This window comes from Peromyscus eremicus, chromosome 9 (genome assembly GCF_949786415.1).
Source record: "Peromyscus eremicus chromosome 9, PerEre_H2_v1, whole genome shotgun sequence".
In the NCBI taxonomy this organism is placed as follows: domain Eukaryota; kingdom Metazoa; phylum Chordata; class Mammalia; order Rodentia; family Cricetidae; genus Peromyscus; species Peromyscus eremicus.
This window is the reverse complement of record NC_081425.1, coordinates 91,174,498-91,193,660: the sequence shown is the minus strand read 5'-3', so window position 1 is coordinate 91,193,660 and position 19,163 is coordinate 91,174,498. Positions and strand designations below refer to the sequence as shown.

The window sequence follows — 19,163 nt, the reverse complement described above, 5'->3', positions numbered from 1 at the left end:
CTCTTCTGTGCCCATGCACCGAGTCACAGGTGAGGGACACCAAAGCAGAATTGGCAGAGTACTGAAATCCCTGGCCAAGTTACCTCGCCAGCCTGTCTTCCCATCACTGCCCACGCCACTCCACCCCCCACCCCCCACAATCTGCATCCCCTGGATTCTTTGGGTTTCTCTTTCTCTTGCTTAGGCCTGAGCTGCCTTTGGTTCTGACATGGCAGGGCCCATCATGTCTGTTGAAGCCCTCCTGTGTTCCAAGCAGGATCGTAGGGCCCCCTAAAGTGACCTCTCGTATGCATCCCAGAACTGAATCCCTGCCTTCCTTCCGTGTCAAGGACACCTGCTGTACAGTACTGCCTTTTCATCCTGTCTCCTCACGCCCTTCCCCTGGATTAGGAGGCTGTGGTCCAAGGTCAGCAGGGATGCTGTCTAGCTCAGGCCTCTTTGGGCACCGTGTCCCAAGGACAGCTTTATAAATGAAAGCTTCCTACGTGGGAGTTTGAGATTTTTATCTCCTGACATTTTACAAGACTGGTGGTGGCTGGCTTGTGGTTTGGCCCAGTGAAGAATGTGTCTGAGTCTAAATTACACTCTGGTTGTCAATTTGTTTCTTCTGAGTGTCTGGACCTGTTGACACTGTAAACACCATGATGTGCGCTTGCTTAATTAAGCAGAGCACTGAATGTTTAGTAAATCTCATTCCTAATTATCCGTTCCATGTCTCCAGAGAGAAGGGATTTAGTTAACTTCTTCCATGGAAACCTGAAGTATCTGTTCCCTGTGGTGTTAAGTTCAAATCTAATTATTAAAATTACTAAGTCCCCTCTCACACTTTGGGGTCAAATACTCAGATGATAAATTATGTTCTGATTTCATCTTTGCCCCCCAAACATTTTTTTCTTGTAAATTGTGCCCATGTGTGTGCTCTCTCTCTCTCTCTCTCTCTCTCTCTCTCTCTCTCTCTCTCTCTCTCTCTCTCTCCCCATCTCTTTTGCTCTCTCTCTCTGTATGTGTGTGATGTGTCTGGGCATGATTCATTCATGTGTTCACATGTGAGCACGCACATGCACAGAGCTCGTGTGGAGCTGTTTCCCTCACTTTCTGTCTTCTGAGGGGGGATTGTTTGTTTGCCCTGTGTAAGCCCAGGTAGTTGTCACAAAGCTTCCGAGATTCTGCTGTCTCTACCTCCCAGCTCCCCAGAGATGCCCGGGGAATTACAGCCATCCCACTGGATGCGGTCTTCAGGTGGGTTCTGGGGGTGGAACGCGGCTCCTCACACTTGCGTGGCAAGTGCTTCACACACTGAGCCATTGTGCCACCAAGCTTTTAAGGTAACAGCGTTTTTCCATTGAAAGCTGACTTACATAACCTTAAATCAACCAGCAGTCTGGCTCCTCCAACTCTGCTGTTTGTGGTTAGAGTAAAACCCCGGTTGAACTGCAGAAGTCCGCAGGTTGCTGCTGTTCTGAGCATTTCACTGTTGATGGGTGATAAGGGGAGCACCCCCTGAGGTCTCTGCGGGGAGGTCTCATCTCAAAATGTTGGTCTGTTTCTGATCCCACAGGCTGCTAAAAACGTGGCTGAAAAACCACCAAAGGTTGTCTTTTTTGTTGTTGTTGTTGTTGTTGTTGTTGTTGTTGTTGTTGTTTTCAGAAACTCCGGAGGACTAAAGCCATTGCAGCCATCACAGCTGAAGCCTGAAGTGGAAGGCAATGCCTCACACCCACCCAGGGCCGTCAGGATGAGCCCCGTAAACTAGTCTATCTAGTTTTTAAGCGGTGACCACGGGATGTGGCACCAGGATGGACACTAGGCCCACGCTTGGTCACAACCCTATGGACCCTCAGGCTTCATCTTGGAAACACTGCTGTACACAGTGGAAGGAACAAGACTTGAGGATCCCACTGTGGCCGGGGCCATGCTGACCGATCTATGGAATCTGTGTTTTCTGGGATGGACCTGGCCAGATCAATGCCCGAGAGGGACAGGTGTAGGGGTCATAACGGGGAGACTCACTGATGAAGAGGAAGCTCCCGATGGTGCCAGCAACATGCCCTTGACTTCTTGGCCTCTGGAATTGTGAGCTAAATAACTCTATTATTTATGAGTTACCCAGTCTCAGGCATTTTGTTACCGCAACAAAAGAGTGAACTAAGATACATACCCAGATAACTGAGTCCACTTAGCACCAGAAGGTACTTTCCTCCAGTGCAACTTCTTCACCAAGCCAACCATAGCTTCTCTGACTAACAGAGCAGACTCTCCCCAGGGCCGTCACTCATTTCCTTACATTTGTCTTTCTTTTGGGATTATATCTGTGTTTCTGGAAATGTGTTCTCAGAGTTGCTTGTGTGGTCCCACCAAATGTCACCCGTACGGTGCTTGGCACACTTACCCGACTTCCTAGGCATGTCAGGCTGATGTGTGCACGCACAGAAATGACAACCGCCGATACACTGTAGTGTCGCCTTGCACAAGATCATCTAATCACTCTCCATTAGCCCTTCACAGAGACAGCCTCCAGGTGACAATCCTATGATGCTGAAGATTCACGTACCCCCAATGTATTACTCTGCCTGCCTTCAAATTGAATCTCATTTTGTTATTTCCTGCCTGTGTTTCTTACCTCTCTGGAATCATTTTTATTATGCTGTACTCCTCGTCGATGTTAAGAAACATTTCCCAATTTTGTATTTTTGACAGTTGGGGAGGGTGATGTGAGCCCTCTTTTTAATGCATTGATAAAACAATGAAGTGCAGCCAAGCCTGACATTGACCCCGACACTTGCACAGCGTCAGCAGCACTCTCACACCATGCACCACAGAGGACTCTTTAGTCCCCGTTCTCTCTAAGCAGGGTTGTTAAAACCCCAGCAAGTGGTGCATGGCACAGGGCACCCCACACTTGGCCTTTGCTTTTACCTTCGCACAAGAAAGACTCCACTGACAAGTTCACCAATAAGCTGAGGCTGACTTCATGGTCCTCGGGAGACGCAAGTGTTCACTCATCATTTCTGCCTATGGATTGCCTCACATCACACCAGCAATCTTCAGTGCACCCAGGAGCGATTGCCAAAACCCAACACACGATTCACTGACAGGCTCCGATGTCTATTTCCCCATATTTCTTTTTTTGTTTTGTTTTGTTTTTTGAGACAGGGTTTCTCTGTGTAGCTTTGCGCCTTTCCTGGAACTCATTCTATAGCCCAGGAGAGCCTTGAACTCACAGAGATCCACCTGCCTCTGCCTCCCAAGTGCTGGGATTAAAGGTGTGTGCCACCACCGCCCGGCCTTCCCCACATTTCAAAACCCCTGATCTCTGTCATAGCCTAATAATTTTCCACTGAAAATGTAAAACAGCAGCCCTATTGGCATAGCTTTTACTCCACCAAAATGCTACTTATTTCATGCACACAGGCTCCAGGGTATGGCCAGACCTAGAGAGAAAAAAGTCACAGGTACATACACAGAGCAAAGTTAGGCAAGGGGGGGGCTGAAGTTATTGGGGTGTGTTAATTGGTTTGTTTGGATCGTGGCTTTTCACTGTTGTTGCTCCCGTTTTTATTGTGCATGGCATTCATAATGCATTTGACAAGCACATGAATCCACCACCCACAGGATGCAGCCTGGGTGGGACAGGGTGAAGGCTATGCACAGTCTGCCCTGTATATCAGCTCTTTTCCTAGCTCTCCCACTCAAGGAAGCAGGCCAAAGCCCAGAGATATGAATGGTGTCGATAATATCCATGGATTTCATCCACTCAACAGCCTGGCTGTGCGCTTCCTAGCAATGACTCTTTACAGCCAGATGACTTCCTAGTCTTCTCCCTCCTCTTCCAAGGGAAAAAAAAGTTCTGTCCTTTCTATGGAATGACCACTCACGGGCACAGAAGTAATTACAGCTAAGGAAGATGGGAAGTCCTAAAAAAGAAGAAGAATGCCAGATGGGTAGAAGCATGTGAATGTCACTGTGAGCTGACAGGCTTTCTTTCTCTCTGACAGACTTACAGAGGGATGTCTAAACAGGGGCTTTAGAAACTCCAAAGGGAAAAGTTCTCCAAGACAACCCAATGACCTTTCCGGTGAGTTGATTAGTAGGGACCACAGATATCTCAAATCCAGCATTTTTTTGCTAAGGCAACTGTGTCTCTAACAGCCTCTAATAGAAAATGTGACTAGGACAGAAACCCCAACAGAGAAGTTAAATTCGTGGTAGAATCATACAAAAAGAATGCACGTAAATGGTTTTTAAAGTACTGGACGTGGATCAAAAGAAAAAAATCATGACATATAAAGTCACAGACACTCTGACAAGCAACTGAAAAGGCCACATCCAAGTACACAGGATCCTGTGCACTGCCAAAACCAAGTCAACAAAAGTCATGCTTGTCAGCAACAACCAATCCCAAACTGTGTGCATGCATGGGAGGGAGGGCTAGATTTTAGTTACAATGATGAAATACTGAGAAATAAACAAAAGAAAAAGTTTCAGGAGTCCTGTGTGGATATATTTTCATCAGGTACATAAAAAACTAGAATAGACGAAGGAACACAGGGCTCCTATATAAGAACAACTCCATACCAAAGACGGACAAATTGTGCCTATGGTTATGAGTTTTCCCTCCAAGAATTTGTGTGCTACAGGCCTGGTCCCAGCAAGCGACTTTCAGAGGTGTTGGAACCTTGAAGGAGTGGAGCCAATTTGGTAGCTTATTGGGATACAGCCCTCAGGAGGGATTAAGGGTTTTGTTGTTGTTGTTTTTGTTTTGTTTTGTTTTTTAGATCCTATTACAGAAAGAACAAACATGGCTTAGATTGCCCTCTGGCTTCCTGTCTCACCATGTAACTGCCTTCTTGCACACATGCCCATCATGATGCCCACTGCCATACTGTGCTGCAGCCAAGAGGTCTCTTATCAGAGCCAAGCAGAAGCAGCCACCCATTCTTGGGCTCTGGCCCATAAAACTAGGACTTACATAAACCCATTTTCCTTATTAAAACCCCAAGCTCAGGCATTTTTCCATAGCAACGTAAAACACAAAAAATATTATCAATGCAATAATAATTTAAAAGTCAACATACCGGTCAAAACCTCACACAATATCCACAAACCTAGGTAAGCTGTTTCTCAAGATTATTTTAAAGAAAAATAAATCATATTAGAATAGTAAAATATATTAAAAAATCTGAAACACACAGAGAAACCCTGTCTTGGAAAAAAAAACAAAAAAATCTGAAACAGTGACAACAGGGGAACTTGTCTTATTCTCTATATATAATTATATTCTCTAATGATAATCTTATAAACAAAAATAAATTATCTTTATATAAAAATGGATTTCGAAGAGATAAAAACAAAGTTTTTCACATTAAAAGTGTGTGAGAGAAAATTATAAATACTTTTATAAGTGTGTGGTTGGAAATACTTTCCAAGATTAGATTCTAAAAGGTATTCTGTATAATTAATTAATCAAGTGTAAATTATACCCAAATAATAACAACTTCTGAAAAAGGAATGCCACAATGGAAAAGGATGACAAATTATACTACACAAATCACCATAAAATGTGACGTATTTGTATAATGTAGTCTTGAAGTCTTAGCTAGAGCAATAAGACAAGAAAAGACAAGAAAAGAACTAAAAGGTATACAAACAGCAGAAGAGGAAGCCAAAGTATTCCTATTTGCATATGACATGATTCTATACATAAGAGACCATAAATATTTCACCAAAAATGGCTGGTAAATACTTTCAGCAAAGTGACAGGACACAAAACACAAAAATCAGTATGTATGTGTGTGTGTGTGTGTGTGTGTATATATATATATACACACACACACACATACATACACACATATATATACATATATATGTGTGTATGTATGTATGTATGTATAAGTGACAAATATACTAAAAAAGAAGTCAGGAAAACAACACAATTCCATTCACAATAGTCATAAAAATTAAAATAAAATACCTCGGAATAAACATAACTAAGGAAACAAAGGACCTTTACAATGAAAACTTTAATACACTAAAGAAAGAAATCAGGGAAGACACTAGATGGATGGGCCTCCCAGTTTATGGACCAACAGAATCAATACTATTAAAATGGCCACCCTACTTGTGGTGGTTTAAATGAGGATGGCCCCCATAGGCTCATATATTTGAATGTTTAGTCACCAGTTAGTGGAGCTCTTTGGGGAAGATTAGGAAGTGTGGTCTTGCTGGAGGAGGTGTGTCACTGGGAGTGGGCTTTGAGGTTTCAGGAGCCCGTGTGTGCCAAGGCCCAGTGTCTCTCTCTGCTTACTGCCTGTATATCAGGCTGCAAACTCTCAGCTACTGCTCCAGTGCCACGTCTGTCTGCTCCTGCCATGATGACCATGGACTAACCCTCTGAAACTGTAAGCAAGCCCCCAGTTAAATGCTTTCTTTCATAAGAATTGCCTTGTTCATGGTCTCTTCACAGCAATAGAGCAGGAACTAAGACACAACCAAAAGCAATCCACAGATTAGATTTAATGCAATTCCAATCAAAATACCAGGACCTTTCTTCACAGACATAAGAAAAATAATCTCGAAATGTATGTGAAAACACAAAAGACCAAGCCAAAGCAATGCTGAACAAAAGGAGGTGTCATCATGCCTGATTTCAGTTACATGCAGAGCCAAAGCAATGAAAACAGTATGGCGCTGGCAAAAAACAGACACAGATCATTGGAATAGAACAGAAGAGCCAAATACACTCTATGTGACTACAGCTACCTGATCTCTAACAAAGACACCAAACAATACACCAGGGAAAAGACAGAGCCTTCAACAAACAGTGCTGAGAAAGCAGGACTTCAACATACAGAAAACTAAAAGTCCATCCTTACCACTCTCCCTGCACAAAACTCACCTCCAAATGGATAAAGGACCTCAATCTAGGACCTGATAACCCAAGGCCATTAGAGAAAAAAGTAGGGAATATGTGTAGATAAGGACCTTGTGAATAGGACTCTGGTGGTGCAAGAATTAAAATTAACAGTTGACAAGTGGCACCTCAGGAAACTAATGGGCTTCTGCCCAAGAAAAAAAGAGTCAGCTATGCTGTGGAATATTTGCACACTGCGTGAAGATGTGCTGCTGTGATAGGTGTAATAAAAAGCTGAACGGCCAATAGCCAGGCAAGACAGAATAGGCATGACTTCCAGGGATAAAAAGGAAAAGAAGGAATTTAGGCACGCAGAGAGTTGCCAGCCAGACACAGAGGAAGTAGGATGTGCAGTATGGAGATGAGGTAACAAACCCATGTGCCAGAATGTAGATTTTAAAATATGGGTTAATTTAAATCAAAAGAACTAGTTAGGAACAAGTCTAAGCTAGGGCTGAGCTTTCATAATTAATAAGTCTCTGTGTCATGATTTGAGGGCTGGTGGTCCCCATGACAAAGTACTGCTCCATGACTAAGCGAACAGACAGCTGGCAGAATGGAAGAAAATTCTTGCAGCTATACAGAGAGGATTCATGTGTGGATTATACAAAGAACTCAAAGAACTAAACACCAAAAAACCCAACACCACTGAAAAGTCGATCGTGGAACTGAATAGAAAGTTCTCAAAGGGGAGCACAGTGGCTAGTAAACACTTTTACGTGTTCAAGATCCTTAGCCATCAAGAAAACACAGATTCAAACCACACTGAAGACTCCATTGCACCTAATCGGAATGCCCAGGAGCACAAATGAAGGCCAGTACTCCCATGGACATGGGGAAAGGGGGTGCTTACATGGTGTTGGTGGGTGTGCAAAGCAGTGAAGCTTCTCAGTGAGGGTTCTCAGAAAACTAGAGCTAGATCTACCATCTGACCTAGCTCTACCACTGGTACCTACCCGAAAGACACTGGCTCAGCCATCTTCATTGCTGCTCTATCCACAGTAGCTGGTGAATAGAATCAACCTGTGTCCATAAACTGACATCTGGAGAGTGAAAATGTGGCACCTACACACAATGGAATATTACTCAGTTTAAACAACAAAAAGAAAAACACAAAAGAAAATGAGCGAAGGGAAAGGGAGCCGAGGAGGAGAAACGGGAAGATCAGAGACTGAGGGAGGAGGAAGGTGAGCAGGGAGAGGAAGGAGAAAGATCCTTATCTCCGGTGAAGTCTTGCAAGCTACCTCGGTCTTTGCAGCATGTTTTCAAATAAATGTTCTGGAAGGAGCTTAGCTTCGTTCACTTAAAGCAGATTCACATGAAATAATAAACTGATTGCTTAATTAAGGGCAGTAGACCTTTTTACATATGCTAATTGGTAGTATTCGCCAAGAGATTTGGTACATGACTCCAGGATATATTGAACACATAGACATATATATTGCGCACGCACACACACACACACACACACACACACTCTTCAACAACGGATCTCATTCTGTAGAGCCAAGAGATCATCTTTGTGGTTTGCATCCTCAGCCACTGTATTTTTTTTGTTTTCTTTGCCAAAATACATATTTATATTAGCAGTCATTTGTTTTCTTGAATTAATTTGCGTAAGGAGGGAACATACACAGCATTTTTGCAAATATATCAAACCACAAACCATAACACCAGCCCCAAAGACAAGTGGCTGCTTCAAAGACCCCCCACATGGATTATCTCCTTTAACATGTCCCTTATTACACAGGACTGTAAAAATACCTATCACAGATGGAAAAAAAGTCATCTTTTAAAATGCTTACCAAAACAATGTAGCTTAAAGGCTTTAATATGACATATTGTGTAATAAAATTAGCCTCTCTCTCATATTTTCAACAATCTGCTTTTCTCTGTGAATCTCTTGATCCTGTGTGGAATTAAATCCAAGCTTGACACTATCAGAGACACGACTGGAGTCGCAATAAAAAGGCATTAAAATTGCCGGAGGTGTCTTCGTGATTAGAACATTGAACACTGGAGATAAAAATGACAGCCTTCCAACGTGGTGTTTGGTAGCCAAGATATTTGAAAAACGCAAACTCATCTCCTATCTGCCTGCAGGAAGGGAGGACCAGCCTGGGGCCTTCACCCTTCCTGACTTTCAAACTTCACAGTTAGCTGAGACCCAGGCCTGGCAGCGGATCAGGAACATGGCGCTGCCCCATTTACAGGGCTAGAAGTTTATATCAGGCCCTCCCATCATGCACCTATTTTAGAGTACCAGGCACCCCTAGTTAAGGTGATCACAGAGACATAGCCCTGAACAATGGGCTGGGCATTGACAAAGGTTTCATTTCTAATTAAAGTCTAGTCTCATTCCTTGGGACCTTTCTCAACTAGGCTCAACCTTGGCTTAGGAATTGTTGAACAGACAGAGTTACTTAACAGTTCAAGGCCACATGTCTGTGATGACACACTTGCCATACAGTGCCCACCTGAAAAAACTCAATGTTTCCAAAGACCAGTCCCTACCTGATCATATCTGAAAATACCTCATCTTCCACCCTCTGTGGTAAGAAAGGATCCTGCTTCTGGAAGCTTCTTATATACTTAGACACATCCACGTGGACCAAAGACTCCACTTGTTTTTCAATATCATCACCCTTTGAATCTGAAGTGTCCCCATAGGCTTAAGTGTTGAAAGCTTGGTCCCCAGCTGCAGGTGCTAATTGAGGAGCTAGCAGACACTGTGGGCAGTAGAACCTAGCTGGAGAAAAATGGGTCCTGGCTAGAGGTGGGTACCTGGAGGTCTACCATGCCCGGCCTCACCCTATCATGCCCTTGGCTTTCTGTTGGCTGTGATGTGAGCAGCCCTCCACCACCCCACCCTCCCACTGCGTGACAAGCTGACCTGCTGCATGGGACCAAGCGGCTGCGTCCTGAACACTAAAACAATAAACCATAATGAATCTTTCCTCCCTTAAATGATTTCTATCTGGTATTTGGTCACCACACCAAGGAAAGTAACAAAGACCATTGCTCTCTGTAACTTGTATACTCCCCAGACTCAGTATACTGTGTCCCACACAGTCACCTCTCCCACTTCCCTCCTTCTCTCTCAGAACCACGAAGTCTCAGTACAGGTCCAGAGTAAGCTCAGTTCAGGCCGAACTCTACCAGACAACTGACCACTGTGAGTGGGGTCCAGCTTTCTTTACCTGACAGCACACATAGTCCAATATTTCAGGCAGGACATGGTGTGCACATAGGTAGTCACTCACACCTCTGTCCTGGCTTCCACATCTACACTCCACGTCAGCCACAGTGTCCCAGATCTGTCCTCTTCTGCGTGACTTGACTCACAGGCCTGTGGCCTACCGAGGCCACAAGACTTGTACTATACTAACAGAGCCAATGAGCCAACCAGCATTTACAGAATAAGAAATGCAGGGACCCCTGACCTCCACACACTGAGCCTCCTTGGGGACGCCAGCCACACTCTTACCTCTCATCTCTGTCGCTGAGGAGCCGTTGGACCAGGCTGTCCACTTGTTCCTGTGCTTGCTGATCTCTTGTACTTTGCAGACATACTGCCCCTGATCTGCTGGCCGGAGCGTCAGGACAGACAGCCTGTACAGTACCCCCCGGCGCTCCTCCAGCAGACGCAGCCTCTTTTGGTTGGCAATACGGCTGAAGTTCCCATAGTACTGAATTACCCGAAGCTTGGTCATTTTCACCATCAAGGCCTCCTGGGAGCCATCAGGGGCAAAGAACCAGCGCACAGCCAGCAAGCTGTCCTTCCGTCTCTTCTGGGAGACGTGGCAGAGGAGAGTGGCATTTTCCCCTTCCAAGTAGTCAACCACAGGTCCTGGGGACACAGTGACATTGAGAGCACCACATACCTCTGCAAATGAAAAGAGTAAAGGGAGAAAGGATGAATGAAGGCTACAGCCTGACTTCATGCAGCCAGGCCATTGCCCATTGCCAGGGAGATGCTGCGTGCTGCTGGCATCTAGATACTCTGTAAGGCCAGAGGGGCAACAGTTTCAATACTCTCTACATTCATTCCCCAGTCTCACTATGACCAAAGGGCTGGCTCTTCTATGGGCCTCATGGGCATCACATTCTTATCGATGATGGTCTCCTTCACATGATGAGTCAAACACTGGCCATCTGAACAGACATGTTCTCAAACACGTTTTAATCTGCCACTAACATTCAGGTTACATACATGAATCAGGGCTTTGGAGAATCTCTTGAAAGCTCAGCTCACACCCCACCTTCTCCACTAACCTCCCCAAGGTGTGTTTTAATCAGTGTTGACAAGGCTGTGGGTCATAGTCGTTTAAGGCAGGCCAGAGATGCAACCTGTGACGGCCTGTCAACCAGGGACTGCATCTGTCTCCCTGCTCACTTTCTTCGTCTCCGTGAGTCCATCTCTAGGCAATAATGGTCAAGCAGGGCCACACGAGTGCTAGTGAGCTGAAACGACACGGGATTCTCAGTGGCTTCTTTGGACTCGAGATCTGTGTGGTCTCAGAGCAGAAAGTGCACAAGCTAAAATAAAAAGTGAAGGAGTCTCTGGAACCAGAGGGAGATAGCATTCTCCCAGCACCCCAAAAGATGCTGCAGAATTTCAAGTCCTGTCCACTACAACCTGCCCTTTGATTTCTTAGTTCAAACCAAGCCAGGGGTAGCCCACACCTAGCTACAGTTCTACTCCTGAGCTGACTGACCTTCAGTGAAACACCCCAATACCCACCAGAGCATCCAGGCTACCTGAACCTAGAGAAGCTGAACACTGGTGCCTTTTTCATGAACCACTTCCCGTGGTGTGCCATGAGTGATACAACACAGCCACACCACCCTGAAGCTCGTGGGAGGGGCCTTCTCACATGCAGATGTCCTCAGAACCGTTCTAAATCACAGCTTTCTTCAGGGTCCCAGGGTAGCACAGGAAATCACATGTCAAGACATAGGTACTTGAGAGACCTTAACATAGACTAGATGGAAGGTGGCCTTCTTGCTAGAAGAATCCCCAGCTTAGCAAAGGATATCTTATGTCCTGATAGGGGTGCTTAAGAGACCTAACCAAACACTTTCACAAAATAGTCATCCTCATAGTAACAGTCATTGGTTGAATGAAATGAATGAATGATCCATCCATTCATGAGGACAGAGTCCTAACTACCTCTTATAAGCTTCATCTCTTAGCATCTCACAATGAAGATCAAATTCCCACCCAAGTTTCTGAGGGGATAAGTCACATTCAACTCACAGTGGACATGCTCTTGGCTAGTTTAAATAACTTAACATTTGGAAAGTTGTGTTCTGAGGACCAGTCTTCTATCCTTTGCCCCTCTTCGCAGCCAAGTGCTAAACTCAGGACCCTCCAGAATAATGTAAGAACTTCAACTCAGTTGTATCCATCAGTTCCCTTTGTCACTCAAGGTAACATTTGCAAGCGGAGTTAGAATAATATATATGGGGGGGCATTATTCAGTACCCCACACCATGACAGCCTTTGGTTAGGGGAAAGGTCACTGGGTGCTATCCAACCCTTTCTTTCCAGCAATGAGGGAACATGAAAAATGCAGATCAACAGGTATCTGAGAAGGCCCGCCTTAGGCTTGGGGACCTCTGGCGTCACTTTACAGGGCAAGGGTCACTCTGCACTGATTTGGTTAAGTCGATATTCTTGGGCTGTCTGGGAGTGTCCTATAGCCTGCTCCCTGCCCTCCCCAGGGACAGTGCCATTGCCGTCAGAAGTCCACCACAGTGAACCAGAATAGTGGCCCACACCTTCCGTGCATCTTGCCCACCTGGCTGGCACCTGGCCCCCATGGACAGCACTTCCTCCTGATGGCCGAGGTTCATCTGAAGTGCAGATGGCCTAATGTTGGAGTTCCCTGGTGAATGAGGAAGCATCTGGGGGCCCCTGGCTGACCTCTGTTCCATTAGCCGCTGAGAACTGGACAGAAGAGAGAGGGCCAACATCCAACAGCTGGCTTACAGATCCCAAGGCCAGCCTGCCCCACCCCCAGAGGCTCCCAGCTGGAGCCGGAGGGGCTGGGAAGAGAGGAAATGGAAACAACATGGGTGGGATGAAAGCAGACTGAACCCTAGGCTCCAGCTCCCCATCCCCCCCCCACACCCCACACCCCCCCCCCCGTTAGCTCTACATGAAGAGGGGATTATTTATAGTGACTGAAACGAAGAGAATGAGCCAAGTGCTCCAGGCCCCATGGGAGGCCAGATTCCATCCTGGAGGCAAAGTCGGAACCCTTCTCCTCCTGTCCTCCTGTGGCTCAGGCTCAAGGCCCTGTCCCCAGCTTCCGGAAGTGAAGGGGCTGAGCTCAGAGGGCACCTTTTCTCTCTGGCAGCAAAGGGACTGTGCTAACCTCCTCAGAGGGCACCCTTTTCTCTCAGCATGCCCTTCTGCCTCCCTTTCACCTCATGTTCTCTTACATGATGGTCCGAACATTGGTGTCTCCCATGGGGGTACAAAGACATTCATCATAGACTGCATTGTGAAGAGCCCTAGGCTATTCATACATTGAAGTACTAACCCCTAGTTCCCCCAAACGTGGGCGTATTTGGAGGAAAGACTAAGTTAAACGAAATCCTTAAGGTGTGTCCTCAGATGATGTGAAACAATTTGACTGGTCACCATATGAGAAGAGACACATGCAGAGGAAGACTGAACACATGCAGGAAGAAGACACCACCTCAAGCCAAGCAGAGACACCTCAGGAGAACCACCCCCCCCCCCACGACCCCTACACCTTGATCTCAGATTTCACCCCTTGTTAGTCAATATGCGTTTGTTGTTAAAGCCACTGATGTGGTAGCGGGCAGCTGCATACAGCCCTATTGATGAAAGCTCACCCTAACCCCTCACCTGCCGCAGACTCTGATCCTTGCCCACGCCCAAAATGGTGTGGAGACATAGAACCTGAGATGGCTAAGCACCTCTGTCAGAAAAGCTTTGCTGAAAGTTATGGGCTTTCAGAAATGGGGCCCCTTGTCAAAGCAGGTGCCATGAGTGAGCACTCTCCATCCCTGGAGCTGGAGGCTCCTTATGCCAAGCATAGACATATGGAAGCTCAGCTTATGTGCAGACAACCGGAGCGCAGGCCCAGCCAGGAAAGGGTGAGCGTAGACAAGCATAGACTTCTTAAGTTAAGGGGCTTGCGGGCGGTGGTGGCGCAAGCCTTTAATCCCAGCACTCAGGAGGCAGAGCCAGGCGGATCTCTGTGAGTTCGAGGCCAGCCTGGGCTACCAAGTGAGTCCCAGGAAAGGCGCAAAGCTACACAGAGAAACCCTGTCTCGAAAAACCAAAAAAAAAAAAAAAAAAAAAAAAAAAAAAAAGTTAAGGGGCTTGTTTCAGTACTTGTAGAGAGAAGCTTTAACAGTTCCTGTCCAACCATGGTCATTGTGTCCCCTGTGGTTCAGCAGAAAGCAGGGGTGGGGGGGGTGGGGGGGAAGCAATAGGAGGCATGATGGGGGATGGGCGAGTGGACACACAGGCCAGACAGACTGAATGACAGAGCATGTTCAACCTGTGTGAGGAAAAGGCTCATGAGTAACTGCTGGCCCAGCATGAGGGACCGCACAGGGTAGATGTCACTCACCCTTCCTCCTCCAGCTGATGTAATATAGCAGCTAAGCAGGGCTGACCCTCACTCCCTGACCTAAAACACTGTCACATCAGCTGAAGCATATGAGCATACACTTCAGAGAACTAAGGTGAGGGGTAGGCTCCCTCCACACTACACCTCCTCACTCAGAGTTCCTGCTTCCCCTTGTCTCCACAGCCTCTGTTGACCTTATGGAACTCATAGGCTAGTGGGGGAGCCAGCTTCTCATCTGAACAAAGGAGAGGGAATGTCACTGCAGTGTCTCTGGCCACAGAGGAAACATGCAGGGTTTAAGAAAGTCCTGGAACAACCCTGATCCTGGCCTTGGGGGTAAGCGACCTAAGAATCTGGCCATGAGCTGGACGTTATCTTGGAATCAAGGAAGTGAAAACTCAGCAGGCCAAGAATGACCTCCAGGAGAGAGAGTCTCACTATGCAGAGTCCCGAGGCAGGAAGAACCAGGTGCGGGCTGGAATTGGAAAGATGGGTATCCCTTTGTGAACTAAATCCTACTGTGGCCTAGACTGATGTCCCTTCCTGCTCAAATTCCTCTGGCAGGGACTCTAACCCGATCAAAAGCCAGTTCTTAAAAGAGGAAGGTGGCAATGGATGGCATACAGAAATGGATGACATTGATCCAAACAGAAGGACAAGATTCCTGCAGCCATGATTCCATTCCTTCAACACTCATGTGCTCTGATACTAGAAAGCCCCAGGCATCCCTCAAGGGCTGGTCACCGGAAGTCTCATGGTCCCAGGCCTTTCCAGTTGCCAGAGAAGAAGGAGTGAGCAAAGAAATGATGGGTAGCGAGCCTAGGTTGGTGTCCTGTGGTGTCCTGACTGGAATCCTGCTTCTGTTAGTAATGAGGCTCTCAGAGCCTGGGCTTCTCCAGGCAAACAGGGGGAAAGTGATGCTTCCCATGGTAAGTGCAAGTGTGGCACTGTGATGAGCTGTAAGTCTGCATGCATGAACTGTGGGGGGAGAGCAACAGGAAGTGAACTCACGCTGCCCTGGAGCAGGGTCGGCTCCATGCATGTGAGAGCCGCAGGAACAGGACTGCCTGCTGGCTTTACCTTTACCAATTATTGCTTGAAAGTTTCTATTTGAAGAAGAGCCCCTCAATTTTTGTTTTGTACGGGATCCCACAAGTCACACTGTAGTTTATACTTGTGCATAAACCTCAGGTTCCTGGGGACGAGATTCGGGGTCTAACCACTGCTTTGTGTTTTGGTGATGTCATGAAAGGGATGAACACAGCTCTCTGAGAGGAAATCCATGGAGCTCCAGATGGCCCTGTCTCCTCCCAGAGCAGCAGCCGCCCCCAGGTGCAGGGAGCAAAGGCTTCTCCTGGGATGCAGAAGCAGCCACAGCCCCAGCAGGCCAGGAGGGTGGGCATGGCACTATGTATGGGCTGCCTTCCTCCCTGACTAAAGAAATGCTCCACTCATTTCCAGGAGCCAGGAACTCCTAAGTGACAACAAAGTGATGTCTGATTCAGGACAGCAGATCTCTGATGAAGTACACTGCCTAGCTCGGTTTGCAGCATCAGGGGCTGCTGAGAAGCACCAAGCAGAGAGGCCTCTAGACCTAGCCCACATGGCACTCACTGTGAGCCAAAAAAGTCACCTAAAAACACGGAGGTGGACATCTGCTCAAGTGAACTTCAGGCCAAACACAGTTCTGAGGCAATTAGAAGTTTTTTGGTTTTTTTTTTTCTTCTCAATTTATCTTCATTAGCTGCCAATTCTCATTTTACAGCCAAGACTGTGGCCCAGAGAAGCTGAGCAATTTGTTCAAGCTCACACAGCACATAGCCAGGATGAAATTCAAACCTGGGAGATCTGCCTGCAAATCGTAACCACCACTCTGTACCACGGCCTGGATTTAGTGACTACTTGGACTGACAGTTTTCTGGAAGATGAATGGTAGGATTGGGTGACCAACAAACTCCCACTCTACCCCCAAAAAGACTGCACAGGCTAGAAGTGTGGGTTTATAGGTTAAGAGGATATGATGGGCTTCCCCTTGCAAATATAGGTGAGGAATCTAGGAGGAGGCATTTCAGAGTGGATGACAGGCCCAAGGTGAGGGCCGCACAAACAGGAGCTTACAGGGTGGCCCTAGGTACGCCAGGACAGAATCTAAAGGATTCTGCTTTTCAGGTCTGTGCCTCTGTTCTTCATTTTAAAAATGGGGATAAAACTGCACAACCCTTAAAGGTTGGTGGGCTGATAAACTGCACCGATGCTTTGCGAAGTACTTGGATCCATAAATACTTGAGGTTCTTACTGTGAAATACTGCTGTGATTAAATGAAGTGGTGTGTGTGCCCCTGGCGTCGGTAGTCACCTGGGAAAGGAGAGCCACTAATGTATCTGTGACGATTATTCTAGCCAGCATGGTCCTGGGGAACCAAGAGAAGGTTCTTCAGCGACTCTAAGTGGGAACCGAAAAGCTCCACTCAGACCAGCAGAGGTGGTCCCCCAAGCAGTGTGGGAAAGTTTGTGGGAAAGGACCCTGCTGGATGAAGCCTAAGACACTTTCTCTAACCAGGTCTGGCCATCTCAGAAGACTCAAAGTAAGTCCTCGGTGCCCACCCGGCTGGGACAGTCCAGTCGCTCCTAGCCTCATTTTCCGAGCGTCTCCAAAGATAGTTTAAAGGGAAGTTGGTGCTGGCAGCAGCCGCGGGTCCTGACTGCTACGAAAGACAGAAAAAAGCTGCCAACTTGGGGTTCCGACCCGACTGGCTTCTCCCTGCGCTCCGCGGCCTGCGGTTCGGAAGGGACCGGGAGCTGTAGCGGGTCCCCACCGCGGGACGCCGGCAGCACCAGGGGACCGACCACGGAGACCTGGGTCGGTCGCTGTTGCGCCGCCACGATCGCCCGGGAGCGGTGCGTCGCCAGGACCCCGCGCAGCCCCGGCCTCCCCTCCCGCTCGAGCCCCGGCCTCCCGCGCAGCCGCCCGCCGCGCCGCCCTTACCCGGGGCCGGACCCAGCAACACGGCCGCCGCCAGCGCCAGGAGCCGCAGCCGCATCTTCCCGCCGAAGCCCGGCGCTGTGACCCGGCAGAGCGCCTCCGCCCTCAGGGCCTGGCCCGCCCCTCGGCCTCCTGCCACAGCCCAGGCCAGCTCTGCTGGGTCCCTGGGTCCGCGCCGGGTTGGGGGAGCGGCCTCTCCATCAACTGGCTCAGCCAGCCCTTGGTGTCCCCTTTCACCACGCCCATGTCTCAGATGAGAAAACTGAGGTGACCTGGGAGATTCAGGGCATCCAGAGCTGAGGACGTTGACTGCCCGCGCCCCCAACACGGTTATTCCTAAGAGGGGTCCAGGCACCACAAACCCTGACCCTGGACTTCACACATTCGCTCCCCAGGCACTCCCATTGAGGCTTAAAGCAGTTGAGAGAAAGTTCTCTATTTCTGCCTTGAACTTGGAGAAGGAGCTGGGAGCTGGGTGATGATCCTTGGAAAGTTAAAGGGTTCACACAGAAAAGTTTGGAAACTGTAGCGAGAATAGCCATTTAGGGCTCCCTATCCCTGGGCCTGGCTTTGCAGGTGTTTGAACAGGCCTGGGACTTCCAAACCCCTCTGTGTCTTCCATTTGTTGCTCTGTTGCAGGGCAATCGTCCAGTCCCTCCTAGTGGTGTGTACCAAATCAGGGTTAAGTTTGGCACCCAATGCCTGATGGTGAACATCAGCAATCGTTTTGTGTCCCTGGAAGCGTACGGGGGGGGGGGGGGGACACAGAGGGCCAGGAGGAGTGGGAGAAGAGAAAGCAGAAGCCTCCCATCCTTCCACTCAAGGGTGTGAGGAAGACTGGGGGAGGCAAGAGAGGTACTGCCAGTGGGTACTGACGCCCAGGCAACTCCAGGATACACCATGCACTCTTGCTGGTCAGGCCATCGGGCTACTTGATTCCTTTGGGATCCCCCCACGGAGCAGAGCTTCCCAGAGCCTGGACTGAACCCAGACAGTCAGGATGGAAACCCCAGCTCCATTACGGAGCCAGGTCTTTGGAAGCCCAGCAGGCCCTGTTGTGGAGGCAAGCAGCAGAGCATCGGCACCAGGGCAAAAAGTAAGAACAAAGAGGCTGGAGAGATGGCTCAGTGGTTAAGAGCATTGATTGCTCTTCCAGAGGTCCTGAGTTCAATTCCCATCAACCACATGGTGGCTCACAACCATCTGTAATGGGATCAGATTCCTTATTCTGGTGTATACGTAAAAAGTAAGGACAAGCGGGTCTAGTGGCACATGACTACAATCCCAACTACAGGGGAAGCTGAGGCTGGAGGATTGCCAGCCTGGTCAACTTAACAAGACCTTGTCTCTTTACTCCTACCCCCGAAAAGGTGGGGATACGACTCAGTGATTAAATGCTTGCCAAGCACATGTAGGACCTCAAGTTTGATCTTCAGTAACGCACAGACACACACACACACACACACACACACACACACACACACACACACATGCGCACATGCACAGGAGGGTGGTGGGTCAAAGTTCAGGGTCAAACTGAGCCCTACAGTCCACGAATGCAAACATCCCTTCCAAGGCTTCCAGGAAACAGCACAGGAACTACATTGCATGCATGAATGAGCCAGTGACCTATTCCATCCCATCTATAAGACCCC

At 47.9% G+C, this 19,163-nt stretch overlaps 1 protein-coding gene across 1 annotated transcript in view; it reads right to left on the bottom strand.

The window, feature by feature from the left end:
* The window catches only part of Vstm4 (V-set and transmembrane domain containing 4), an 88,288-nt gene extending 70,621 nt beyond the window's left edge, over positions 1 to 17,667 (bottom strand). The window contains exons 1-2 of the mRNA XM_059274119.1: positions 17,512 to 17,667; positions 10,398 to 10,796 (exon numbers count right to left, since the gene is read on the bottom strand). Coding sequence (XP_059130102.1) covers positions 10,398 to 10,796; positions 17,512 to 17,566 — 454 coding nt within the window. The 5' untranslated portion in view covers positions 17,567 to 17,667. The remainder of the gene's footprint in view (positions 1 to 10,397; positions 10,797 to 17,511) is intronic.
* Positions 17,668 to 19,163: the final 1,496 nt, after the last annotated feature.